Here is a 26,988-nt window from a genome sequence, read left to right as displayed (position 1 = left end):
TAGATTATCCGGGTCTGTGTCTGAGTTCCCCATCAACCACTGGAATCTAGCCCCAACTCTTTCGCCATTGTCGAGCTTGATTAGACGTCCGCTGACCACATCATATGAGATGCTCACCCGCAACCGCATGAGACTGGTTTGACCTTACGATGGGTGCATGCCGTGCTTCATTCCGGGGTCTGTTTGGCCGGACGACTGATGAGGGGTAGTTGGAAGTCCAATCCCAACCAGTCAGCTATTGTTTCACTCACAATCAAAGACTTGGAGGGTTTTTAACTTTTATGTTTTTATGTTAAAATTCACAATAGATTCTATCTCATTGTATGATACGAATACGTGATTCGGGGGTATTTTATGCCATCATTACAAATTAGTACTTTTCCCTTTTAATTCCCGCCAAAAGCAAAGAGCCGAGTCATTCATTAGCTGTCCAGAGCCTGCGCCTCACACATCTTCCGATACAACCCGCCCTGTGCAATCAACTCCTGGTGCGTTCCCACCTCTGCGATCTTGCCGCCGAGGAAGACGCAGATCTTGTCGGCGTCCTTGATCGTGCTCAGCCGGTGAGCGACAGCGATGGTGATGCGGTCTCCTTCCTTTGCTGCCTCGGCCAGAGCTCCCTGCACGATCTTCTCGCTCTCTGTGTCGAGCGCACTGGTGGCCTCGTCAAGCAAGAGAATCTTGGGGTTTCGGATGAGAGCTCGAGCGATGGCGATTCGCTGTCGTTGACCTCCAGATAGCTGCGCGCCGTTCGAGCCAGCTTGGGTATTAAGCCCGTCGGGAAGGGATGACACAAAGTCCCAGGCGTTGGCAGCACGAAGAGCTGCCTCGATCTTTTCATCCGACACTGAAGAGGCAGGGTCCTTGTCCTCGGTAGCGGGGTCATCGATACCAAGGGCAATGTTCTCTCGGATAGTTCCCTGGAACAGAGTCGGCTCTTGCTGAACGAGACCAATGATGCGGCGGTAGAGACGCGGGTTGATATCAGGAAGATCCATGTCGCCAATCTTGATGGTTCCGCTAGACGGGTCGTAGAATCGTTCAAGCATGGCAATCATGGTAGACTTGCCGCATCCAGAGGCACCGACCAAAGCCACGAACTGCCCAGGCTTGACTTCCAGGTCAATGCCGCGGAGGACATGTGCATGAGGTCGAAGGGGGTAAGAGAAACGAACGTCGTGGAGAGCAACTGAGCTTCCAGGCTTGGGGCTGTTATCGCGGTTCTCGGGCGTTGGCTGAACAGTAGGCTGAAGCTGGTTCAGCCAGAAGATGTAGTTGGCAGCGTTGATTCCCTTGGTCATGCTGGTCGAGAACTGGAAGAGCTGGGCTGAGGCCTGGCCTGAGTAAAAGACACCCAGGAAAGCGACAAAGAAGTTGTACATTGAGATATCGCCGTAGGAGAGCAGGCGGCAGCCGTACCAAAAACCGAGAGCCTGGAACCAATACTCGATGGATTGGGTGAGGGCAAAGAAGATCATGATTCGGAAGAGGTCGTTCTTGGAGCCAGAGACGGCGTGGTTCAGCTCATCGACATACTGGTTCAAAACCGACTCCTCGATGGCCAACGATGAGACAGTCCGGATAGCAGTAACGGCCTCGGAGGCGATGGACGCACTTGTCGAGTACCGCTTCGAGGTGTCACGATCCAACTTGGCATCCATGCGAATCTTGAGGTAACCGAATCTGACCAAAGGTGGAAGTCCAGCACAGACAACAACCAGGCCAAGCTTCCAGCTGTATACAATAGCCAGGATACTGCAGGCGACCAGGTTGAGAACCGCAATCAGGATGAGAGCAATGTTGAATCCCATCAGCTCCAGGACAGACTGGGGGTTAGAGTCGACACGGCTGGCCAGGGCACCAGTGTTATTCTCCTTTCGGTCGAAGAACTGAAGGTCCTGGCGAAGCATATCATGGAGACTCTGCTTTCGGAACTTGTGGCTCAGGAAATGGGCGATGTTGTTGGTAGCGTAGCCGAGAGCAAAGTAGGAAAAGAAGAGGCCGGCCGCCATGACGATGAACATGGCGGCAAAGAAGTCACCGCGGTCTCTCTGGCGAGAACCAGTCAAGGTGAAGACATCCACCATGCTGGCGAGCAGGAAAGCCTGTCCAGGAAAGGCGGCGACTCCTCCCAGGATTCCAGCCATGACGAAAAAGTAAGACCAGGCCATCTCGGGGCTCTCGCGAATAAGTCGGAAAACAACCGAGACGAAGCCCGCTTGCTTGTGGTTGTCGTAGTTGTCGCGCTCCTTCTGGCTCTCCATTCGCTGCTCAACGTGGGTTTCATACTTGGTGAGCGTCTTAGAGGCCTCGATGGAATCCTCGGCAGCCTCAGACTCGGCCTCTTCCACCTCAGTCGAGGTTGTGGAAGCAGCACCGGAAACGGCGAGGTTCTGAATCTTGACAAGTCGGGCATAGGCACCATCGTCGGCGATGAGGGACTCGTGAGTACCCTGCTCAATGATGGCACCCTTGGACATGACGACGATGTTGTCGGCCTTGCGGATGGTGGCGAGCTTGTGAGCGATGACAATAGTGGTACGGCCCTCAGATGCCCGATCAAGGGCCTGCTGGACGACGCTCTCAGCATGAGGGTCGAGAGCACTGGTGGCCTCGTCGAGAAGAAGAACCTTGGGCTGTGAGACGACGCTTCGAGCAATGGCGACTCGCTGCTTTTGACCACCGGAGAGCAATCCACCGCGTTGTCCGATTTGAGTGTTATAACCGTCTGGCAGCTCGGTGATGAAGTCGTGGGCAAATGCCATCTTGGCCGCCTCCTGGATTCGTTCCATCTGCTGCTCCGCGGGGGCGTTTTCCCACTCGGTTCCAACCAGTCCATGCTTGATGTTGTCGAATACGGATCCTTCAAAGAGGACAGGCTCCTGTTGTACGAGACGGACATTCTTGCGCAGCCAGTTCAGGTTGAGCTGGTCAATAGGGCGACCATCCAGCTTAATTGTACCAGACTTGGGGTTGTACCATCTCTCAATAAGACCGACGATTGTGCTCTTTCCAGAACCCGATTGACCCTACAAGAGTTAGAAACCAGTTAACGCAGGCTTCGGGGCTTACTTACGACCAAAGCGGTGACCTTGCCCGCAGGAACCTTGAGCGAAAAGTCCTCCAACACGGTCGTGTCTGGCCGAGTGGGATAGGCAAATGTGATGTTCTCCAACTCAACATGGCCAACAGTCTCGGATGGAATCTCGCCCGATTTGTCGAGAGGGTCAATGGCAGATTGCCGGTCGATGAGGGCAAAGAGCTGTCCTCCAGCAGACATGGCACGGCTAAAGTCGATCGAATAGGGGGCAAGCTGAGTCAAGTTGACAGCAGCAATCACAACAGAGAGCAGCACCCTAATTAGACTGATTAGTATGTGCAAAGCATGATACACGGCAATACATACGTGAAGATGTCACCAGAGCTGGTGATTTCTCCCTTGGAGAGCATGTGAATACCCTGCCAGAAAGCAAGACCAAATCCGAGATAGATAATGGTGTAGTCACCCGAGAACATGAGACCCATGTAAAGGGAAATCTTCTTGCCGACTGTGTGAGCTTCCTCGAGATGCTTGTCAAACTTGGCAACGAGCCTCTCACGCATCTCAAAGGCGTGGACAGTGCGGACACTGGCCAGGATACCCTCAGCGAGCGAGTTTGCTTGGCCGTTAATCTCGAGAATCTTGACCTCATGACCAGCCTCGATAGTCGCGACAACTGTCATGACAATGATAGTGGCCGGGGCGATGCACAGGCAGATGAGGGTGAGCTTCCACTGGACGACAAAGGCGAGGATAAATGCGGTGACGAATGCCGAAAGACCCTGGAACGTGAGGCCCAGCTTTTCAGCAATACCTCCCTGGATCAAGCGACCATTAGACGTGGCCTGGGTAGCGATAGAGCCACCGGTGCCAAAGTCATAGTACGCGACCTCCTGACGAAGAGCAGCGCGCAGATACTCGTGACGAATGTTTCGAACAACGCGATAGGAGGTGTAAGTGAGAAGGGTGTTCCAGATGTAGGAGAGCACGAATCGACCAATACCGAGATAGACAAAGTACAAGCTGCAAAGTGTTAGCAAGAATTTCTTCCATGAGTTTTAAAAATATGATTAAACGTACGCTAGATCAGCGACATCGCTTCTGAACTTGGCAGGCTCAGATTTTCCAGCAGTAAAGTCGGTGATGGTGGTGATGAACTTGCCCAGAATGAGGTTCTGGAGGGCAATACCGGCGCCTGAAGCAATAGCAGCGACAACTGCAATTCCTTGCATTGTATAGTCGGACGCGTTACCAAAAGTGAGAATTCGCTTTGGGAACGGTTAAAAACAGCTATTTTTTGGTCTCTTCTCAAAACTCACCTTGTAGTCTCCCCACGAACCCTCTACCTCCTCCTCCTCCGGTGGAGTGGCAGGGGTGCCATCCTCTGCGTTGACAACGGCCTCTTCAGATTTGGCGACATTCTCCTCAGATTTTGTCGAAGGCGCATTAATAACTCCCGTCTCCTTCTCCAACTCCTTCTCGTTAATACTTGGAGCCATGGTTTCGTCTTTGTGTGTGCGACCTCAAAGACGCTGGCGGGCAAGAGGCGGCTCGAATGCCGCAAGAAATGTGCGACGAGGATTTATTTAGTTGTTTCCAGATCCGGTAATATGCTTGGTCGAAGAAATTCAAAGATTGGTCGACTTATAAGACAGAGGCCAGTTCAATGACTTGAAGAAACAAAGCCTAGGTTGAGCGCAACAAAGAGAGAAAACGAAGAGAAGCGCACAACAAGCAGAGCGAGGGGGACCGCTAGTTTTTCAACGAAGGCGAAAAGGGACTTTCTTCTTGAAATGGGAGCCCGATGGAGAGTGGAGTGAGCGAGCTTGGACTGGACGGACGAACCGTGATCCTTGGCACTTTTGGTGAACGGATGCAAGCCACACGCTGCTAGCTGCCTTTATCAGATCCGCTGCCGAAGTGGGCTGGGTGGGGTTGCGATTGATAATGAATTTGGAGGACAAAAACCACTTTCTGGAGCTGCTATCCGAGCAAGATATACAGGAGAGCCCTGCGATGCCGGATCCCTTGGGTCCCGTTCGAACAGGCTTCTCCCGTTATTGTGGTCACTGTCTAGGGCGTTGGGTCGTCAGTTGGCCACAGCACACCCAGGCATTGCCTTGTAAGCAGAAGCAAGACAGCTTCACGCTCAAGGGTTTAATTGCAGCCACTGTGCCCGTCTTATTCTCTTGGCCATCGGTCCCTGGGACATGACAGGGCAGAAAACGCCATATCAAGGTCAAAAAGAGTCACCGGCGTCGTCTTCGCTTGCGTCGTATTCTATCCGAGCGGAGCCTCATTGGAGAGATTCGATGCTTGGCCAAACGCCATGGCCTCGGTCGGTGACCATGATGACCCGCTGAGCCTCCCGTAAGGCAGAAGGCCAAGACCGTGAGAGGCAAACAACATTGGAAAAATAGAAATTTGCCCTGCAAACAGACGTGATGATTTCCTCTCAGGGACAAAGAAGCGTGGCCGCCGTTTTCAAAGTGTGGGCCCATCAAGACATGGTTGATTTCGGTACCCAATCCTTGCGAATGAGACGACTCTGGAGAAAGGGTTCAAGCATTTCGGTACTTTATTCCGATTGGTCAACTCGGGTTGCGGTCTTCTCGGGCACCGCCATCACGCACTCTCAAGGCCCCGAGCTCCCAGAGGTAGAAACTGCCCTCGCGGACCCCGCGCGTCCCGTCCCCGTCCTCTGGGAGCCTGGCCCTCTATCCACTCCACTCAAACTCCATCACGACTTTCAAAACGCCATGTAAGTCACCATCCCGCACAAACGGTGTCGGCATTTCCTTTTCTCGGGGTCCGGTCTCGCCCTCCCTTGACTTCTCCCCCCCAATCCCCTCTACCGACCTGACCTCTTCAGTGCCACAGCGACCCTGGCCGTCGTCCCCCGCCCGGCCAGACGCTGTCCGTGATTCCCGTCGCCTTTGAGCCTCACTCACGTTTCCAAACAATGACGGATGATCTTCGGTCTCAGCTTGGCATTGATGCCGATGGCCCTGATGAGGGCTCAGACGAGCCACAAGCCACTTCTAGTACAACCATTAGACGAGCCGTCAGTCTGCCCCAGCCGTAGCAACTCTATTATACCCCCCATGCCGTTCCACAGCTCACATCTGCTTAGTGCGACGCCTGCCGGACTCGAAAGGTACGTTTATCAATCTGTGATGCAGGTGTTGGTTCGTGGGAGCTCCAGTTACCCACAGAGCTAGTCGGCCGCCTTGCCATGGGGCCACCTTGAGGGCTCATCTCATCGACAGCATGGTCCTAGCTTGCCTGCGGCTGAATCCCATGCTGGTCGATAATCATGGCTAAGAAGATGTCACCGTACATAGATTCGCTGCGACAGAAACTCACCCTGCTCTCACTGTATCCACGCCAAGATCCCGTGCACCCACCAAGACTCGCGCCCCAAGGAGAAGCGAACCCGGATCCTCTTATCCGCCCAATAGTGAGTTCCCCAGCTCACTCCAGATCTTGCGGTTCGGTCCGTTGGCCGATCTGTTCTCGTTCATCATGCCACTTCTATTTGCCGTCGTGGGGACGTTCAGACAGCTCATCGTCATGTGCTTAGTGAGAGAAAGATCGATCTCATCGACCGCCGTCTTGAGGCGGTCACGCAGCTCTTGCGGGACATGAAGATGAGCATGCCTTCTATACCTCCAGCAAGCCAGAAAGATACTCCAAGTCCCGATACAGCTGGTGGCCAGCCCTCGGCTCAGCCCGTTTCGACACCATTTAGCCATGCTGCTCAACCAGCAGCCGACAGTCCAGTGGTTGAAGGTGAATCTTCTCTGGCAGCCCACGGTGCTTTTGCAAACGAATTTCTCAAGAATGCCGTGAATACTGGGGCTTTACAAGGCGCCAGTCTTGAGTTGCGTGAGACTCTAGACTCACTCCACCACATCGTCACTTCTTTAAAGCAGCAGACGGTCTCTACAGAGATGAACTATCCTAACGCGACGATATTTCCACGTCCTCCACTCAAAGGTAGAGAGATGCCACCAATCCAAAAGGCCGTCGCTCTAATACGGCAGTGTGAAAGTAAGTAGTGACATGTCATGCATACGCTTGACGTTCAACCTTCTGGTATTAACATTCTGTCACCACTTAGACGAGCCTTCAGAAGTATCCGCCTGGATTCATGCGTTCTTGCCATTGGAGCGTTTCTCGAGCGTTTGTATGAACGTCTACTTTGTTGAGGATTTTTCTGAATCCGATTTTATCCTGACAAATGCCGGTCTCCTCTACCTCTTCTTCGAACGGGCACAACGCTCAACAGACAAGGATGAGCGAGAGGACTTGGAACGATACATACCAATCCTTCAGGGGAACCTTGAAACTGCTTTGGCCAATCTACCCTTCCATCTGCCCCTTACTTCAAGTATGATATCTGCTCTCTTGCTAGGGGTATGTGATCCCGTTCTAGAACGCCACACTTGCTACAGACTAACAGGTCTCAGGCCTTCCATGCTATCGAGATTTCGAAGCCATCGCTCTCATGGACACTTATTTGCAAGGCCTCAGAATTGTGTCAGACGCTGGGATACCATCGAGCCTCGACCATGAAGAATGACGATCCCCGCGAAGCGGAGCGCAAGCAGTTTCTCTTCTGGAACGTCTATTTTATTGACAAGAGCTTGTCGCTCCGTCTTGGTCGAGCTTCGACCATTCAAGACTGGGACATCACAGTGCCCATCCCTGACGCGGAGAAAATCGACGATTCCCCTTTGGCGGCTTTTGCTGCTCTTTGGGTTACCACGGCCCGATGTCAGGGGCAGATATACGAAATGTTATACAGTCCCGATTCTATCAATCAACCTGAGGATGTGCGAAGATACCGAGTCCAGACCTTAGTGAACACCATGCGAGGAATCTCGAAAAAGTCGGCAATACTGAGTGTAAGTTTCTGCCTGTTTCGCCAGTCTTTCTCAGTTTTTTTGGGGTCTAATGTTGCGATGTAGGCCAAACATCTACAAGAGGCCAAGAAGAAAATGGGGTCCTACTTCATGGACTTTGTCATTGTCTCGGATGATGTGCTTCGGCTGTCTCTCCTGACCCTTATTTACCGCGCCAGTCCTCTACCCGCAAACTCACGATCTACCTTTATTCCAGAATGCGTAGAGGCGGCGCGTGCCACGCTTCAACGACACCAAGACTGCATGGACCTCTTGGGCAAGGATAACTCTTTCTACTTTCCCTCCTACGTTCACTGGTAAGTGGTCTCTGATGTTATTCCCAGACAGAGTGTCTTTTCGATCAAACAATCGGTACTAACATGCCCAGGACTCTCTTGTTCGCCCCCTTTATCCCTTTCATCGTCGTCTTCTGCCAGGTTATCGAGACACAGGACCAGGCAGATCTTGCTCGTCTGCATAGCTTCTGCACGTCAACTGAGAGCTCCGTAACTCTATCGGAGGCGGCAGCAAAGACGCACCGCTTATTCCAGGTTCTCTATACCGTTGCGCTCCGCTACATCGAGTTTCGGACATGCACACCGCCGGCAGACCAAACCCAGGCCCAGGCGAGCGCCGAGTTAAACACCTACCTCACTGCGCTAGGCTTCCCGCCAGCTCACATGGACAATAGACAGCAGCAGCAGCCAACCAGTCTAGGTCCAGCTCAGGCCGGAGCGTTCCCCCAACCTTTAGGAGATCCCGGTATGCTGGACGGAACAGAAGGCCAAAGGGGTGCAAACACCATGATGTGGATGGGCAACACGGCACAACTGGAGGAGTGGTTCAACAGTAACCAGCAGATGATGGAGTTGCTAGAGGAGCCGAGCTTTACATTTCCACCACAATAGATAGATTGGGGTGCGATTCACAAGGATTGACATGAATGATGTTTAAACGAGAAGGCTCACGCAAATGCAACCATGGATGTTAATATGGGACTCCATGGGTCTGGGCGTTAGTCTGGGGAGGCGAGCACGTGGGTTGTTTGATGGCTCTCATGATAACCCCATGAGACCTTGTGTGAACTTAGAATCTCACCTTTGATATACCGTTGCTCCTCAACAATCTTTTAGGAATGGATTTCTCGTCATATACCAGTCATCATAACCCATCAAAACATTTAGGCAGCTTCTTTATGCACCAATAGAACAATACTGAATGCAGCTCGAGATGTCGTGGTTGTTCAGGGTAGCGCCGCCCTCCACGTAATCCTCCAAGGAGCAGCTCTGGCCCCACAATGAGTACCTAGAGATACTTTTGAAACAGGACAAAAGGTCTGGGTTTTATGTACCTCTAAGTATCGCCGGTGGCAGCGGAACGCTCTTACAGCACCAGCACGTCGCCCCCGAGACGCTTGGCACAGGCTGCGACAAGATAATACGTGACTTCAAATGATCTGTCCCCTAAGCCACGAGTCACCATTCCCCAAGAATTTCGAATCACAACAGACGAATCTGTCTTCGACAACACCTTTGAGCCTTTGCTTTGCCTTGCAGAAGCTGCTATCAGTTCGCCGGCCGGACACTAGACGCGTGGACCTTTTTGCGACTTGGACCCTGCGATGCGACACGGATAAGAGCTAGGGAGATTGACGGCCTCCGACGACACTTAAGACAAGCCAACTCTACAGAAACGACGACAACGCTACCCGCGGAGAGCGAAGCACCGACAGCTGCATACGGGCTACCTACCCTTCCAGATAAAGGGAGAATCCACAACCACCGTGGCACCTTGGACGCAGCATGTCTGAGCAGAATCGCTAGCTCTCCACTTCCCAATCTTCACCTTCACCTTCACCTCGACAACCCTCTGCATACCTCTCCACCGCCTGGAGCTTGACCAGGCATGACTCCTTCACCCTCATATCGATCGTCCGATCCACCCGACTCCCCCGCGCATGATTCCGACTCGGACCTCGAACTGGACATCCAGGAGCTCGACCCGATATCGACATCCCCAGCTCCCAGGGCCAACCACGACCGGCTCTCGGCTGAGCCTCAGACATCGCGGATAGCCCTGCGGAATCTGCGCATGGGTGGGTTGCGGCGCGCCAGCAAGAGAAACCGGGGGTACGGCGACCTCGGCCAGGATAGAGATGGAACCGACGAGCATTCGCAGGCGCTGTTGGGGGGAGAGCAGGATAGCAATGGGCCGCGGTGGTCGGAGGGAAGCGGATACGGCGAAGATGACCGACCGCTACTGGGAGACCAAGCTTCGCAAAGCCGGAGACCCATGAACTCGGATCGCGTCACATCCCGCCTGCGACTTCCGAGCTTCATGTCGGGGTCTAAGAAGCCCGAGCCCAATGATGCCGACGACCAAGAAGACGACGACCCTTCCGCATCCCGACATGTGGCCGTGGGTTCGACACAGCCCGTACGATTCCCGAACAACATCATATCCAATGCCAAGTACACGGCCCTGACGTTCCTCCCCATCACGCTGTACAATGAATTCTCCTTCTTCTTCAACATGTACTTTTTGCTCGTGGCCCTTTCACAGGCCATACCCGCCCTCAGGATCGGTTATTTGTTGACGTACATCGCCCCTTTGGCGTTTGTACTGTGTATTACTATGGGAAAGGAGGCGTTTGATGATATTGCCCGACGAAGGAGAGACACGGAAGCCAACTCGGAGGAGTACAATATTCTTGTTTTTCAGGATTCCGATTCAACTCAGACTCCTCTGCGGCAACGAAAGATGCTCAAGTCGGAACTGTTGCGGAAGCAATCCAAGAGGCCCAAGGGAGCTCGGGACAGTCTGTCGGATATCCTCGAGGAGGACGATTCTCAGGCACCCCCGCCTTCTTCTCGGGTCGTGGAGGTCAGCCGCAAGTCTAAGGACTTGAAGGTTGGCGACGTACTGAAGCTCACCAAGGGCCAACGTGTGCCCGCCGATGTGGTGATTCTAAAGTGCTTTTCCTCTGAGGCACCTACCCCTGCTCCAATCCCCGAGGAGCCGGCCGAGGAGGAGTCTCTGTTGGCATTTGGCGACGGCGAAGCGGATCCTGCTGGAAAGGGAAAGCAGCCTGCCGAAGATACCCCCGAGGAAGATGAAAGCGGCCCAGGAGGCGAGACCTTTATCAGGACTGACCAGCTTGATGGTGAGACGGATTGGAAGCTGAGACTTGCATCGCCGCTCACCCAGAACCTCCCGACTGAGGAGTTTGTCCGTCTTCGCGTTACTGGTGGCAAGCCTGATAGAAAGGTCAACGAGTTCCTGGGCACGATTGAGCTCCTCGACTCACGCAAGGATGCGTCGGCGCATCATGCGATGGCTCAGGATTCCGATGCTTCACGAACGGCTGCGCTCTCGATCGACAACACGGCCTGGGCAAACACAGTTATTGCCTCCCAAGCCACTACTTTGGCAGTCATCATGTACACCGGCCCTCAGACAAGATCCGCCCTGTCTACAGCTCCCTCGCGATCAAAGACTGGCTTGCTAGAATATGAGATCAACTCGCTGACCAAGATTCTTTGCGCGCTGACACTGGCTCTTTCCGTAATCTTGGTTGCGCTGGAGGGCTTTGGGACGACCGAAGGCAATGTGTGGTACGTCAAGATTATGCGATTCCTGGTTCTCTTCTCGACCATCGTTCCGATCAGTCTCCGTGTCAACCTTGACATGGGCAAGAGCGCATATTCCTGGTTCATCCAGCGTGATCCAGGCATGCCTGGAGCGGTCGTCCGAACGAGCACAATTCCTGAGGATCTCGGACGTATCGAGTATCTCCTGAGCGACAAGACTGGCACACTCACACAGAACGAGATGGAAATGAAAAAGATCCATGTCGGCACTGTATCGTATGCCAACGAAGCAATGGATGAAGTCTCGACATATGTACGACAAGGATTCTATATTCCGCCGTCAACGGATCATGCATCTAACAACATGCTCATCACTCCGTCATCAACATACTCAAGCACTGCAACCATGGGCACAACACGAACAAGGAGAGAGATTGGTACACGAGTCCGTGATGTCGTACTTGCTCTTGCGCTCTGCCACAATGTTACACCAACTGTCGATATCGAGGATGGAAAGGAGGTGACTGGATATCAGGCATCTTCCCCTGACGAGATCGCCATTGTCAAGTGGACAGAGTCTGTGGGCCTCAGGCTCGTGTATCGCGACCGCAAGAGCATGGTTCTGGAATTCACTGGCAGCAAGAGACCCGTGGTTCGAGTACGGATCCTTGACGTCTTCCCCTTCACCTCCGAAGGCAAGCGTATGGGTATCATTGTTCATTTCCACGAGAACGTCAACGTCAAGAACCCTGACCTCTCGAGCGGAGAAATCTGGTTCTTCCAAAAGGGTGCCGATACCGTCATGAGCTCCATCGTGGCGGCCAACGACTGGCTAGACGAGGAAACAGCCAACATGGCCCGTGAAGGTCTGCGTACCCTCGTTGTCGGTCGCAAGAAGCTTTCGTCACAGCAGTACCAAGAGTTCTCTTCTCGATATCAGGAGGCGTCCTTGTCCATCAGCGGACGTGACGCTGGCATGCAGCGAGTTGTATCTCACTACCTCGAGCGTGATCTGGAACTCATTGGTGTCACTGGTGTTGAGGATAAGCTGCAGAAGGACGTCAAGCCATCTCTGGAGCTTCTCCGCAACGCTGGTATCAAGATCTGGATGTTGACTGGTGACAAGGTGGAGACTGCAAGATGTGTGGCCGTCAGCTCCAAGTTGGTTGCTCGCGGTCAGTATATCTACACAGTTGCCAAGCTCAAGAAGAAGGACAACGCTCAGGAACATCTCGACTTCCTCCGCAGCAAGACCGACGCCTGTCTACTTATCGATGGTGAGAGTCTTGCACTCTTCCTGACACACTTCCGGATCGAGTTCATCTCCATCGCCGTTCAGCTCCCCACCGTTGTTGCTTGCCGTTGCTCGCCGAACCAAAAGGCCGAGGTAGCTAAGCTTATCCGCGAGTACACTAAGAAGCGCGTGTGCTGTATTGGCGATGGTGGCAACGATGTCTCCATGATCCAGGCTGCTGATGTCGGTGTCGGTATTGTGGGTAAGGAGGGTCGACAGGCCAGTCTGGCAGCCGACTTTTCCATCGAGCAGTTCTGCCATCTCGTCAAGCTCCTGGTTTGGCACGGTCGAAACAGCTACAAGCGAAGCGCTAAGCTCGCCCAGTTTGTTATCCACCGTGGTCTGATCATCGCTGTGTGCCAGACTATGTACAGTATCGCCATTAAGTTTGAGCCTGAGGGCTTGTACAAGGTTCGTTTGCCTCTGACTTCGTATATATCATCCCATACTAACGATTATTAGGACTGGCTTCTTGTTGGTTATGCCACTGTATACACCGCGGCTCCCGTCTTGTCACTTGTGCTGGACAAGGATGTCGACGAGAACCTCGCCAATCTGTACCCAGAACTGTACAAGGAGCTCACCTCCGGACGCTCCCTATCATACAGGACATTCTTCGTCTGGGTCTTTGTGTCCATCTACCAGGGCGGCATGATCCAGGGCCTGTCACAGATCCTTACCGAGGTTGACGGCCCCAAGATGGTTGCCGTCAGCTACACCGTCCTCGTCCTTAACGAACTGCTCATGGTTGCTATTGAAATCACTACATGGCATCCTATCATGATTATCAGCATTGTCGGCACGTTTCTTATGTACATTGGCTCGATACCATTCCTCGGCGGGTACTTTGATCTCAAGTTCTTGATCACCTTGTGAGTCCTTTTGTCTAATCGCACATTCACCATACTGACTTTATCACAGGGGATTTGTCTGGCGCGTGCTAGCCATTGGCGCCATCTCACTGATCCCGCCGTATGCTGGCAAGTTGATTAGGAGGACGATGAAGCCTCCGTCATACAGAAAGGTTCAGAGCCACTAAAGCATCTCATATCAAATGGGTTGGAGTTTTTTGCGTGTTGGCGTTGGATCATGCGGTAGACGGTGCCCCCTCAGTGTTTGCTAGTAAAATTATAGGTTTCTATTTGTATCCCATAGATGATATTGCATGCCTCCTTATGAGTGCTCCCAATCATACAAGAAATTATACAACTCTTTTATATCTCTGTGCCCCCTACATCTTGAGAACCAGCCAATCTTGTGCTATTGTGGGATTCTGACGTTGTAGTTGGCCGGCAATACCGCCTATGCGTCCCTGCGTCTGCTGGCCGCCCAGCCAGATCTTAGCTCCGGCGTAGTGCTCGATGAAGCCGTCAGGACCGGACACGATGAAGAGGTTCTTGCCAAGAGGTGTTCCCTCGGGTGGCGTACACGCACATCCAGGGGCATCGGGTAGAGCAAACTCAGAAGCGTGAACGTGCATCATCTGGTCGTGGAAGCGGCAGCCTGAGCTAGGCGAGACTGCAGTGCTTGGCGAGGCCAGAATGGCGTTCTTAATGTCCTTATCTTGGAACTTGGTACCCTCCTCGTCAACCACGACTTGAATGTTTAGGCGATCACCGTAGGCCGCCTTCAGATCCCGTAGACGCCTGGCCACAGGGCTGGGGTTCTCAACCTGGAGGCCAAGAGTAGTCAGTTTCTTTTCCTGCCAGAACTTCCACGACGACTGCTTTGGGGCCGCGCTGTTCTGTATCTCTTCCCTCTTTCTCGCGGCCCAGAGCAAGTCCACGCTGGCATCAGGGCTCGCTTCGAGCACCGCCTTTGCAGCCTGCATGCCCGGGACAACCCCAGTGCCGCCAGCGAGGAATACCAGACGCTTATGCTCGCCTAGACGTTCGGCAAGCTCAAAGCCTACGTGCGGTCCGCGGAGGAAGACGTCCTGTCCGACCTGCCGGCGGGCAAGGTAGTTGGACATCTCACCATCGCCAACGGCACGGATGTAAAAGCGAAGGGCGCCATCGGCTGGGTCCTCGCTCGCCAGGGGCGGCAGAGGTGTGTAGTGCCTTGAGATCTGAACCTCGGGCTGCTTGAACTCGACGGACCAAAGGGGATGGCTCCATCGCGAGGCATCATCCGAAGAAGTGAGATATGGCGGTGAAGGATTTGGCTTGTGAGGGACTATAGTGATGACGAATGAGGTTGGTGAGATGGCCTCGCGGTGCGTGATGGCGTACGGCACAAACGAGATGTCGTTGAGTGTGTCTGGTTTAGAGTGCGGCGTGGCGAGGTAATAGCCGACACCGCCGATTATGAGGCTGATGAATATGAGAGGAGGCAGAACCCGTGCTTGTTTCGGGGCGGAAAAGTCGGGTTTTTGAGGATGTCGTGAGGTTGAGAGAGTTCGAGATGGAGAGTTGAAGGCTCTGGGTCGAGGGGTTGAGATCCTGCTCCAATGGGGTCCAGATGTATTTATAAAGTTCCTCCCTTGACCCCTGGCCCGCAATACACTTGTATGTATCCTCATAGGGGCTGCCATGTTGTCGTCCTGGTGCTGCTCAGCGATGAGAGTGAGGTGTCAAGTCTGAAGAAGAAGTTTTCTCTTGTGAGAATAAAGCCTTTATATCCAGTAAAGAGTGATAAATGGGAATATAAAATGAGTGACGATAATGGAAAATAGGGGTTGAATGCTTTCTTGTTGTCGTTCGGTTGAGTTTCCGTTGGACACATTGCTGTTGAGATTCAACCGAGGGACACTATGAGAGAGGGTCATGAGCGTGCGGTCACGTGAGGACTCTGAATAGCCTCAACCACCCAAGACTCACCATTGTTAATTGAAGTCGATAAACGCATTTTGGTAGGGTATTCCGTTACTTCAGAGTAGGATATAGTTTCTAGTATACATATTTTCCTCTCAGCTCTTTAAGCTTCATATACACTTTTGGGTATTCATCTATCCATCCACTCTTACATCCTCAGCATCCTCCGCTGAGCATCAATCCCACCTCTAAACATATCCGCAACAACATTCCCCTTCAATATAGTCTCCTTCACGATTCCCTCCACGTTCTTCGGTTCAACTCTTCCGTACCAGATCCCATGCCCCGCCAGCGGATGCGGCATGTCTCCCATCTTCATGTGCGGCGGGAGGTAGATGATGACGTTTCCCGCAAACTTGTGTCCGCCGATGTGACTTATACGTCCGACTCTTGCTGTTGTTTCTTCGGGACCGGCTTCGCCTTGTATCCTTTGTACCTCCTCGAGGCCTATAGGTACTTGCACAGCGCCTTCTAGCACATCCAATCCCTCACTCCTCAGCTTCTCCTTAAACTCCGTCTCCAACACAGGTGCCATAATTCCACATCTGGCATCTCGCCCTCCATGTCCACATATCAACACCAGCACATCCCGCACGTCTTGTACTCCCGGTAGCAGTCCCTGGTATGCCTCCTTGCGCGTGAGTCGGTCGCGGTGGATGGGTGAGAGGCCTTCGTGCGCCGAGTGTAGCTTCTTGGGCAGTAGAAAGCCCTTGGCGAGGGCTTGGACGCTGTCGAAGGATATCCGCGGGAGGAAGGGTACGTATTTGAAGCTCGGGAGGAGGTATGCGGATGTCGTCTGGACTTCGACACGGGGCGGTATGGAACTTGGGAAGGAAGAGTTGAGGACGGAGACGTTGTGGAATGGCTGAAGAAAGTATCAATTAGCATAAGCTTGGATGGTTCAGACAAGGAGACTTACATCACTATACGTCCCGCCCCGTCCAAATAACTCCTTCAGATCTGCCGCCAAGTTATCACCGCTATTATCCTCCTCTATCCTCGATGGCCAATCCGACTTGTCGGTGCAAACGAGCACCTGCTCCGCATATCCAGGAATAGCAGCCTTGAGGGGTCCCTCACGGTCAAGAGGCAGACCCTCCGGCATGGCAGGGGTGTCAGCGCACCCACACGTCGGCTCCGGGCATGTAGGTACGGTATTAAACGGCGGCGGAGGTGGATGTCTATGCCGGGCCTTGTGCGCAAAGGCCCTCCGAGGGGCCGGCGAGAGGCCGGCGAATCCTAGACGTATCAACGGTCGGGGAGGCATGATCAATATGTGAAGAGTGTAGAAGCGACCGTGGGCATCGCGGGCATCAAGACCCAATTAAGGCGGAGGGCGGAACGGGGATAGTGGTGGTAGCCCCGAGTATCACGGCCCGGGCTTTTGCGACGGTGCTTATCAAGTACAATTTCATCATCAATTGAGAGAGCTTGTGGAACCGGGGCCTCGGTCTCCGAGTACCGGGGGGTCTAATCCCCCACTTTCCGGCATCAAGAGCCGGCCCCCACCGATGATGCCGAATCAGCGAGGGACAATTGCTAAACGGAGTCACAAGAGAAATAGATTGAGAGAATGGATGACATGAATCATGGATGCTAACAAGCCCTTGGTTGACATTCATCTAAATTACGAAACCACGCTGTCTTCCAACTCCCTTCAACCAATACCAGATGCTACAATCTATCAAGTAAACCAGAATGCTATGTGCAGACAATCTCGAGTACAACACCAATGAGCCTTGCGACTCTCTTGCTCTCTCCAGACAGATACTCCAGGCAAGCCCACTACTACCAACACCAAATGAGTGTACAGCTTAGAATCCAAATCCCATACCCTTCTTGTCGCAGTATCCCGGAGGCTTGGGGTCGGCGTTGGCCCAGCTCAGCACAGTGAGACTCGTGGCATAGGCCATGGCGACGAAACCAAACACACACAGGATCATATCAGACCACTTCCAGAACTTGTTGCGGGCGACGGCCTTGTAGTGAAGCATGGGCTAGTTGTTGTTAGCGTCAGAATCACTATACGGACCACTGGATAACTTACCGGATAGATGTAGACCAAGGGGATACAGGCAAAGTTGCCAACGAGAGCTACAAACTTGTCGAGATGATCCGCTCCACCCCAAGCAATGGCTGCGCACAGCATCACCACAAAGAATCGGAAAATATTCTTCTGCCACTTGATCCAAGGGTTGTACTTGCCGCTGCGAGTGAACAGCTCTGTCTCAGCGATACGGATGGCCGGGAAGATCTGCAAGGGCGTCGAGAGCAAGATGGCGACCGAGTAAAGGAACTGGACACCGTTGACCAACTTGTTGTCCTGAGGGAGGTTGAGAAGCACCACAGTTTCCGTGTGAGATCCGTACGCGGCATACGAGATGGCGCCCATTCCAATAAAGAGCACCGTGATGATGATCATAACGATAAGCAAGACCTTGGGAAACTTCTCCGGGTGCCTCATCGACTCTTGCACGGGAATAATAAGCCCGATACCCTCGAAAGTGAAAATGGCTGTTCCGATAAACAGAGTCCAGTCCTTCTCGTTGAACATGATAATGTCGGCAAGACCATTCTCGTTGAGCGTCAGGATATCGTAGTATAGAAGATACGCCAGTCCAACAAGGATGAAGGCATCAGCAATAAGAGCCGTGAATCCAAGCTTTCCAATGTCTCTCAGGAGGGAGAAAGGCAGGAAGATGACCATCTGCATCAGAATGAGCCATGGGACGCTAATTGACGTCTTGCAGTTGGACACGGCCCGGATAAACGCTTGCAGGTTTTCTGCAGTGAAAACGGTGTAGGCAGCCACAAAGCCAATCTGGCTGATGACGATGGATGCCAGAATAAGCGTTCGCATGTGCTTTCCGTAGAGGGCGCCGCCCAGATCACCAAAAGAACCACCGATTCTCAGCTGGGTCCGGACGAGGAGCACGAAGCAGTAGTAGCTGAGCGCAGCAACAAAAAAGAGGACCAGGTTGCTGAAGAGCATGCCTCCGTTGAGAAACGCGCGAGGGAGGAACAGCACACCAGTACCCACGAACGACTTGAGGAGCAGAAGCGCCGCGTTCATGGGACTGTTGTTGCCGCTGCCGCCACGAACCTTTCGTCTGCGCCTACGTCTCGAGGGAGTCAATAGGGCGCTGTCTTCCATAGGTTCCCGCTCGTCTGCCGAGTCGTATTCGTCCGTATCCTCTCCCGATGAGAAGTATTCGTTGGGGCCCAGGTCTTCGTCATCCTCCTCTAGCTCTTCACCAGCGAAGTGGCCGTATATCGACAAGAACTCCAGGAAACTCGAAGTGAACAGCCTCTGCTGTCCGGCTGCGGGCGAATCGTAGCCATCCTCAGGGTGGCTTCCCTGACCGTTCGGACTTCGGGCAACGCGTCGAAGGTGGTTTCTTCGGAAGCCACCAGGCACCTTGATCGAGTTGATGTCGAGGACCTCTGCCTCGGGCTCGGGTCTACCCAGGTCAAAACTCTTGCTGCGCTGGTTCTTGGCCCTCGCTTCAGCTTGCTCAGTCCACTTGTAGATACCGCGTGTGACGTCGCCGCCCTGCAATCGCAAGCTAGAGAATTCGTCGTCATGCAAACCTGCTCCGCCAATCTCGGGCTGTTTTCCTTTGGCGTTTCCTTTGATCGATGACTCTTCTGATACCGAGTTCTCATCCGTCGGCTGGACAAGATGACGCTTGACAATCTCGGGATCTTCGTATGGCGCACTAGTGCCTAACGCAGGCCGCGATCTTGAATCGAAGGAGCCATAGTTGGTCGGAGTTCCTGAACCTCGACCGCCGAGGGCAGGAGACTGCGTTCGGATCGGAGGTGTTCCCAAACGCGCTGGGGTTCCGTGTCGCGGCGGAGACTGGCCTAGAGAGTTGGAGAGAGCTGCAGCGAGAGCAGACACACCAGGTCCTTGAACACTTGTACCAGTTCCCATCAGAGGAGTCAGCTCATCAAGGGCATCTGGGCGCTCGCCCGCGTCGGGACGAGGCGAGGCTCCTCTTGGGGGCGGTGTGCCGAGTTGTTGTGATGGGATGGGAGATGCAAGTCGCGCCGTCAAGTCGGCTCGCGGAACCGAAGTGGAATACGATCGAGGCTGGCCGCCAGCTGGCGAAGCTGATCTGGCCGGTTGATCCAGGATATTTCTCGACGGTGAAGCCATATTTGCTGTGATTCAGACCGGGAGAGGTCTTATCGCATAACCTGACGGTCGGTCAAGGTCTGGAGCTGTGGCGACGAGGAATGACGCAGAGCCAGGTCCTTATCTCCAGGCAGAGCGAGAGCAGCAGTCGGTACTGTAAAAGCAATGACGACAAAGAATGATGACCAAAAGTGTCGCGAGGACAAATGTAAGACGGAGGGGACCGCAGGCTCAGATGACAGAGTCAATTGGAGCTTGGTTGGAGAGGAAGAGAGTGTGAGATAAAGGCAGGTTCGCTTCAGCTGGTGATGGGATGGGTGGGAAGCTGCCCTGCCCTGGTGGACGGGATGAAGCCCTCGGGCGGCGCAGGCGCAGTTTTGGGTCTGGTGACTAAGGCAGATGCCGGCTTAGCTAGGGCCTTTTAGTGGATGGGTTAGGTGCTGAGACCCCCAACTCGACGCGGGAAGCGAATCAGTCCAGGGGAGTGAGATCCAACGCCTTGAACGGGTCCCCACTGCACACCGTGACCGACCTCGGGAGCTTAGCAGATTCAGCAGGCGGCAAGAGGAGGGGATATCTCACGAGTCAGCGAGATGGGAGTGAGAGGGACGAGTCATCTTGTGTTACAGCAGTGCTACTTGAGAGGGTAACAAGTGGATGGTTGGTTCGTGTTCTGACTAGATGTACGGAGAGCGCCCGAGGCGAGAGTGGTGAGAGCAGCAAACCATGTTTGTGGAAGCTCCGGAGAGCCTTAAAAAGAACCACGTCGATTCTAGAGGGCAAATGATTGACTCGAAACTATTGTCGGCCCTTTGTAGGCCAGTCCAGTCAAGGTTTGTCAAACCCTGAAGCAACTGGGATAGCTGGTATCCGTTTACTAGATTCAAGTTGGCCCATGTGAGCTTCTACTGGTGCCTATAACACGCACAGAATAGAGCAATATACGAAACTAAACCCAATATCAAGTAAACCCTAGGTAGAAGGCCTCACCTTCCCTCTGCATTCATAGCCTGAATTACATGCATGGTTACCTGCTGCCGCCGGCTTGAGGACTGTGCAGACCCTGTCCAATTGTGCCCCATCGAAATGCGTCACATCTGCCTGTCTGGCGGCTGCAGTCAGTCTGGCTCGTGGGGGTGTCACGATCATTCCCACAGTTGGGGTCAGATGAATCGACTCGGGTCACCTTGACATGTGAAGCCATTCCCAGGCCGCGAGTCCTCTGTTAAAGATCTCGATCCCCTCTCCCTTCCGTTGGCGACTGGTTCGTCTTGGACGGCGGGACAAGTGTGATCATCCTCAACCCCTCCTCCGCCTTCTCCGCTCCTCGGTTCAGTTATCGACGTTTTTTCCTACCAGGGATGAAACTTGAAAGATCATCTCCACCCGTAACCCAGCCATGGCCTACGTCATTCGGCAGGATCCCGTCTGCAGCGCGTATCGCGATACTGCACTCGCACAACAAGATAAAGCGCCGTTTTCTGCACATGACGCGCTTCCCCACTGATCAGAGAGGATGGTTTCGCCTCAAGTGAAGTAGATATCAAGATATTAACAAAACATCCATGATTCTTCATGATCTGGGCAGCACAAGCTGACGTTGGGCAGCAGATGTTGGGCGACACAAGATCCATGGCAGGCGCTGGAATGGACGGGACTTTAGCGGGGAATGGACCCCGTGGACCCCTAAAGCGAAAAAGTGTCAACCTCTCGCTCGCACAGGGTTTCCCGCCATCCCATCCACATCCGCCGCCTAAGAAAACCCCCCGGCCGAGTTGTCCTACAAACGTGCCCGGAATGCGTCCCCTGGGGTTGCTGGGGCGTCGCTGATTGGTCTTGATCGCCTCAAGATCGTCTTGGATTCGTAAACGATGGGACGGAGCTGCGGCTGCGCCAAAGGCGGCGACTCGGCTGTTATCCACCTTGACCACCACACCAACCACACCAGCAGGCGAGACGGGGAGGCTTCAGCTTAGCTAGGAGCACTAACGACTGATTGCCTGATCTGCCCGACGGTTTGGCTGGAATATATCATACCTTGACTACCATTTCTCTCTCCTCATTTTTCCCTTGGTGTCACTTGTGTCTTCTCCCCTCTTTGTGTGTCTAGATGCTTCACCCGCTTACTCTCGCGGGCTGCTTCTGTCACTACTGACCGCTCGTCTGGTTGGCTTCTCCTCATCTTGAGCCCGCATCATGACGACGCCTCACCAGCCAGACGGCAAGGGGGCCGATAATGGAGGAGGACATGGAAGAGGCAGTATAGGCACGCTTCAGGAGAGGCGAGCGTCTGTTATGATGGAGCCCAGACACAACCACAAGCTGGGCACCGTGTCCGGAGTCTATATCCCCGTCTTTCTCAACATCATAAGCATTCTAATGTTCTTGCGGTTTGGTACCATCATTGGAAGCATCGGGTTCATGGGCATTCTCGGTAAATTCAATCATCAGGTCATGAACGCATCAGTTATATACTAACCTCGCTCAAAGGGCTTCTCGTCACAGCATATTGTATCGATCTTTTGACGACCCTTTCTTTGTCGGCAATTGCTTCGAATGGAGAAGTCAAAGGCGGAGGAGCTTACTATCTCATCTCACGATCTCTCGGTCCCGAGTTTGGCGGCTCCATCGGCATTCTCTTCTATCTCGCCCAGGTCCTTAACGCGAGTATGAACGTTGTTGGTCTCATTGACTGCATCCGCCTCAACATGGGTTCGGCTTTTCCTCAAGGATATTGGACCGGTTATGGCCTTCAAACTGCGGCTCTTGTTCTATGTACCGGCCTCTGCTTCCTTGGATCGGCCACTTTCTCTCGAGCGTCGAACGCGTTGCTGGCGATCCTGAGCCTTGCCATCATCAGTATCCCAGTGTCTGCCATCTTCAAGACTCCTTTCCAAGATAAGGAGCTAGGCATTCACTTTACCGGCCTTAGCCTCGATACGTTGACCGATAACTTTCTTCCTCACTTTGGCAGTCCCGCGTTCAAAGGTCTCGAGACGTTCCGCGACCTCTTTGGCATTCTTTTCCCGTACGGCTTCAGACTCTCGAATATTCCAACTTGAAACTTACTAACATGTCTTCAGTGCTACTTCAGGAATTTTTGCAGGAGCATCAATGTCCGGAGATCTAAAAGACCCCAGCAGATCGATTCCTCATGGAACACTATGGGCCATGTTGACAACCTTCATCGTCTACTTTATCGTGATCCTTTCTCTGGCCGCGAGCACAACACACGCCTCGTTTCTGGCAAATCCAAACGCCATCTCGCTCACCAACTTGTCTCAGCCCGTTATTCTCGCTGGCGAATGTGCTGTCACTTTCTTCTCCGCTCTCATGGGTCTCATTGGAGCCTCCAAACTATTCCAGGCATTTGCTAGAGACAAGCTTCTGCCAGGTCTCTCATTCTTTAGCAAGGGAACGAAACACGGTGACGAGCCCATCTATGCTCTGCTGTTGACATATGCCATTGCTCAGGTGGCTCTTCTGGCCGATCTCAACCAGATCGCCACCTTCATCTCCATGGGCTATCAGATGACCTTCTTCGTCATGAACCTCGCCTGTTTCCTCCTCAAGATTGGCTCTGCTCCTAATTTCCGACCGAGTTTCAAGTTTTTCAACTGGCAAACCGCATTCACAGCAGGCATTCTGTCAGCCTTTGCCATGTTCTTCATTGATGAGACTTACGCCGCCATCGCAGTATCGGTTCTCGTCTTGCTATTCTTGCTCATCCACTACCTCAGTCCTCCAAAACACTGGGGTGATGTGTCCCAGAACCTCATTTATCATCAGGTGAGAAAGTACTTGTTGCGTCTCAAACCGGAACATATCAAGTTCTGGCGACCACACATCATCCTTCTCATCAACGACCCAAGGCGTCAGACTAGACTGATCCAGTTCTGCAACTCGCTGAAGAAGGGCTCGTTATACATCCTCGGGCATGTAATTGTGACGGACGACTTCAACTCGGGGGTTCACGAAGCAAGACTGCAGCAACATGCTTGGACAAACTACATATCCGAGTTTTCCAGGATCAAAGCCTTTGTACAGCTGACCATGTCTCCCACCATTACCTGGGGAATCCGAAACTTGATCCTGTCGGCAGGACTCGGCGGAATGCGCCCCAACATTGCCGTCCTGGGTTTCTACAACATGGATGAGCTACGAAAGTCGAGTAGTAAAGTCCGCGTTCCAGATATTCCCGCTTCTCCCTCGACTCAGATGCGCCGGCCCCCAAAGGCTGAAGGGAAAGCACCCCAACGTCGGCGAGGAGACACATCAGCGAGACTATTGGAGGGTTTCCTCCCCACTGATGTGATCCGCACCGAGGATCTGATGTCCCCAACGCAATACCTGACGATCATTGAGGATCTAGCGCTTCGATATCGACTTAACATTGCGGTGGGATATGGCTTTGATAAGCTAGAGACTCCGAGGAAAGATGGAACCAACGTTAAAAAGTATATTGATCTTTGGCCTATTCAAATGTCGGCTGAAGTTACAGCCGAAGGGAAGAGTTTGCTAACAACCAACTTTGACACTTGTGAGTATATGATCTGCTAAGGTGAATTCAACAAGCTTACAAATAGTAGACACCCTCATTCTACAACTCGGGCATATCCTCCACAGCGTCCAGGCTTGGAAAAAATCCTACACACTTCGAGTCATGGTGTTTGTTGAGTACGAGAGTGAAGTACATGAGGAGTACAGCCGAGTGCTAGCTCTCCTCGAAAAGCTGCGGATTGATGCTGAAGTCAAGGTTTTTTGCTTGGCTTCGGGTGAACTAAACACTTACGAGCTCATAATCCACGGAATAAGCCACGACATTGATTGGGAGATTGTGGTCAATGACACGCTTCGAGACGAAGAATGGTGGGACGATCTACAGATGTTCCGAGGACGCGCAGACAACATGACCTCGACTCAAGAGTTTGATCATCTGGCACACATTTTCGACTCAACCTCTGGACGACCTGGTGTGTATAACCCGCACGAGGAGATGTATGAACGGCGCCGCGCGAGTACGGTGGAGGTTCCCGAACTTCCCAGGCGACCGGCCATCAGCATGCTTTCAAAGATGGGCGTAAATATGGGTATTCACACACATCACCTCCCTGATGACGCCTTGGATGAGTCGAGTAGCGACGATGAGGACATCGATGACCAATCTACGACGGATCTGGATGAGGAGATGGGCTACAATTACGGCTTCTCAAGTGCCGTCGACGATGAAAGCGTCGGTCCAAGTGACCCAGCACAACGGCCATTGCTGTCGCACGCAGATCGCCACGAAGCTGATGGCAGGGTACAAGGGGACTTCTGGGAACGATTGGGCCGGCGCCGGAGGTCCAACACTACTGGTGATACAACTGCCACATCGTACGGCACAATGTCCTCTTCTGCAACAGTCAAAGGTGTTGGATTGGGTCAGTCAACACAACTCTCAGTTTCCCAACCCGCAGAAGCAACTGGATCACAATCGGATCATTTATCACGCCAAGATAGCAGGAGAGTTCAGCTCGAGCCGTTTCCAACTCTTGGGTCGAGAGAGACAACGGAAGTTTCGGCACAAGTCTCTCGCGTGCGCCCGCCGAGCCCTTCAAGGGGAGACACTGTGCGGCCATATCGCAGTGGCGCATCAACACCGGGGAGACCAAATCTCTCCAGGCAATCATCAGCCGTGAGGTTCTCCAGCCGGCCGGTTCCTGAGACAAAGATAGCATCCGAGGCAGAAGGGACAACCATCAGCTTTGCGCCACCGTCTAGCTCTGAATCGGAAACACCAAGAGCCGGGCCGCCACGGCCGAGCTACTCGCGGCAATCATCGCTGGGGAAGTTCTCCAGTCGACCTATGCCTGATACTCGGTTGACGACTGGCGAGGAGGAGGGGAGGACGATATCCTTTGCGGAGCAGCCCGTATATCACCCGCCTTCAACAACTCAATCTCGATACAATTCGCGGCGCAGCTCGCAAGGATCAAGGGATGGAAGAGGCGAAGGTTCTCGGGTTCCTGAGATGCTCGAGAGGTATAGACTGGGGTCGCAGGTGGAGGAGGAGGAGGAGCCAAGCCCGTCTTACATGGCGCAGGGGGTGGAGCTGTCATTCAACGAGTTGCCAAGCAGGGCCCAGCACCTCATTCTCAACGAGCTGATGCGTCAGCACTCCAAGGAAACGGCCGTACTGCTGAGCACTCTTCCGATTCCCTCGGAGGGAACCAGCTTAGACGAGGTGGCAACGGTGCAGTACCTGTCAGATGTGGAGGTGCTATGCAACGAGTTGCCACCGACTCTGATGGTCCTGAGCAACAACATGACGGTAACTGTCAGCCTCTAAACAAAGGCCAAGAACAAAGCCGGGGCATTCCCACGGATGACAGACTGGAATGGTCAGCTCGGCGCACGGGTCCAGGCTAGGCAAGGCACTTGGCAAAGTATGCGTGGGAAGGCACGGTCGCTTGGCGACAGCCGAGTCATGGCCAACAAAGGATTTTAGCCAGGAACAGCATGCTCAAGGACCGGCTCCGAGGCGTCGGGTATCACCTAGATCCATGGGTATGGTCCAGAGAGACTGTAGAGACTCGATATAGTTTTTACGAATTCTCGTCCACGGCGTCTAGCATTTCAGGGGCACGATGCATCGGAATGGTCTCTGATGGTCTGGCTATCACCAACAAGACGACAGTGGCTGCTGTGGTATGCGTGGTGAACGCGTGGCTCACGGTGGGCTCAGGAACAGGAAGCCATTTTTTGTCTTCAACTTTTATTAGAAGCAGAGACTTGTCTTGTGCTCGGTCTTCTCTGCGACCTGGTTGTCACGAGGCTGAACTATTGCTGTACTGTTCAGTAAAGGCACCTGCAGCGTCATGCCGTGTTACCCAAACCGCAGCGTTGGAAGCAAACTCTTTCTTTGTTCCCCTCCCCTCCTCCTACACAGTTACTGCAACAACTCGCACATGACGAGCCAACGGGTAGCATCCATTTCTGATCGGAGGCTCCGATCCCGCCCTGGGGCAACAGGGTGGCTTCGTACTAGACTGACAAGGTTTGCCCAGTCCTTCAACCACGAGAACTCTATCCGGCTGTGTTCAGAGCCGCCCACCACTCTTGGACCGTTCTATCAGACATTGCATTCCAGTCCACAAACTTGACAGGTTCTGGGGCCAAGAGAGGGGAATGCCCACCTCGTTTATTTTATTTTACTTATAA

General features: G+C 53.3%; 6 protein-coding genes across 6 annotated transcripts; 3 read left to right on the top strand and 3 right to left on the bottom strand.

Annotated features, from left to right (window-relative positions):
* Positions 1–422: 422 nt before the first annotated feature.
* LRP88_06279 (P-loop containing nucleoside triphosphate hydrolase protein) lies at positions 423–4,539 on the bottom strand (the record flags this gene model as incomplete). Its single annotated transcript, XM_083242819.1, has 5 exons — positions 423–3,029; positions 3,077–3,356; positions 3,407–4,063; positions 4,121–4,308; positions 4,360–4,539. The coding sequence occupies 5 exons, from the start codon at positions 4,537–4,539 to the stop codon at positions 423–425; spliced, it is 3,912 nt and encodes a 1,303-aa protein (XP_083101755.1).
* Positions 4,540–6,002: 1,463 nt separating this feature from the next.
* Positions 6,003–8,855, top strand: LRP88_06278 (fungal specific transcription factor domain-containing protein; the record flags this gene model as incomplete). The annotated part of the gene is made up of 7 exons (XM_083242818.1): positions 6,003–6,121; positions 6,174–6,197; positions 6,624–7,093; positions 7,164–7,459; positions 7,513–7,950; positions 8,014–8,264; positions 8,336–8,855. 7 exons carry the CDS (start codon positions 6,003–6,005, stop codon positions 8,853–8,855), a joined length of 2,118 nt encoding a protein of 705 aa, XP_083101754.1.
* A 997-nt stretch (positions 8,856–9,852) lies between these two features.
* On the top strand, positions 9,853–13,870 carry LRP88_06277 (aminophospholipid-translocating P4-type ATPase NEO1; the record flags this gene model as incomplete). The annotated part of the gene is made up of 3 exons (XM_083242817.1): positions 9,853–13,242; positions 13,294–13,703; positions 13,753–13,870. The coding sequence occupies 3 exons, from the start codon at positions 9,853–9,855 to the stop codon at positions 13,868–13,870; spliced, it is 3,918 nt and encodes a 1,305-aa protein (XP_083101753.1).
* A 192-nt stretch (positions 13,871–14,062) lies between these two features.
* Positions 14,063–16,911, bottom strand: LRP88_06276 (uncharacterized protein; the record flags this gene model as incomplete). The annotated part of the gene is made up of 3 exons (XM_083242816.1): positions 14,063–15,272; positions 15,797–16,509; positions 16,564–16,911. 3 exons carry the CDS (start codon positions 16,909–16,911, stop codon positions 14,063–14,065), a joined length of 2,271 nt encoding a protein of 756 aa, XP_083101752.1.
* A 547-nt stretch (positions 16,912–17,458) lies between these two features.
* LRP88_06275 (amino acid transporter) lies at positions 17,459–19,806 on the bottom strand (the record flags this gene model as incomplete). The annotated part of the gene is made up of 2 exons (XM_083242815.1): positions 17,459–17,641; positions 17,692–19,806. The coding sequence occupies 2 exons, from the start codon at positions 19,804–19,806 to the stop codon at positions 17,459–17,461; spliced, it is 2,298 nt and encodes a 765-aa protein (XP_083101751.1).
* A 2,175-nt stretch (positions 19,807–21,981) lies between these two features.
* LRP88_06274 (amino acid permease-domain-containing protein) lies at positions 21,982–25,491 on the top strand (the record flags this gene model as incomplete). Its single annotated transcript, XM_083242814.1, has 5 exons — positions 21,982–22,219; positions 22,276–22,813; positions 22,869–24,325; positions 24,375–25,208; positions 25,301–25,491. 5 exons carry the CDS (start codon positions 21,982–21,984, stop codon positions 25,489–25,491), a joined length of 3,258 nt encoding a protein of 1,085 aa, XP_083101750.1.
* Between the last annotated feature and the right edge of the window lie 1,497 nt (positions 25,492–26,988).

The sequence above is a fragment of the Fusarium phalaenopsidis genome (genome assembly GCF_050370095.1).
Source record: "Fusarium phalaenopsidis strain FUZ10S chromosome Unknown contig_32296, whole genome shotgun sequence".
In the NCBI taxonomy this organism is placed as follows: Eukaryota; Fungi; Ascomycota; class Sordariomycetes; order Hypocreales; family Nectriaceae; genus Fusarium; species Fusarium phalaenopsidis.
This window is presented reverse-complemented; position numbering and strand designations above follow the sequence as displayed.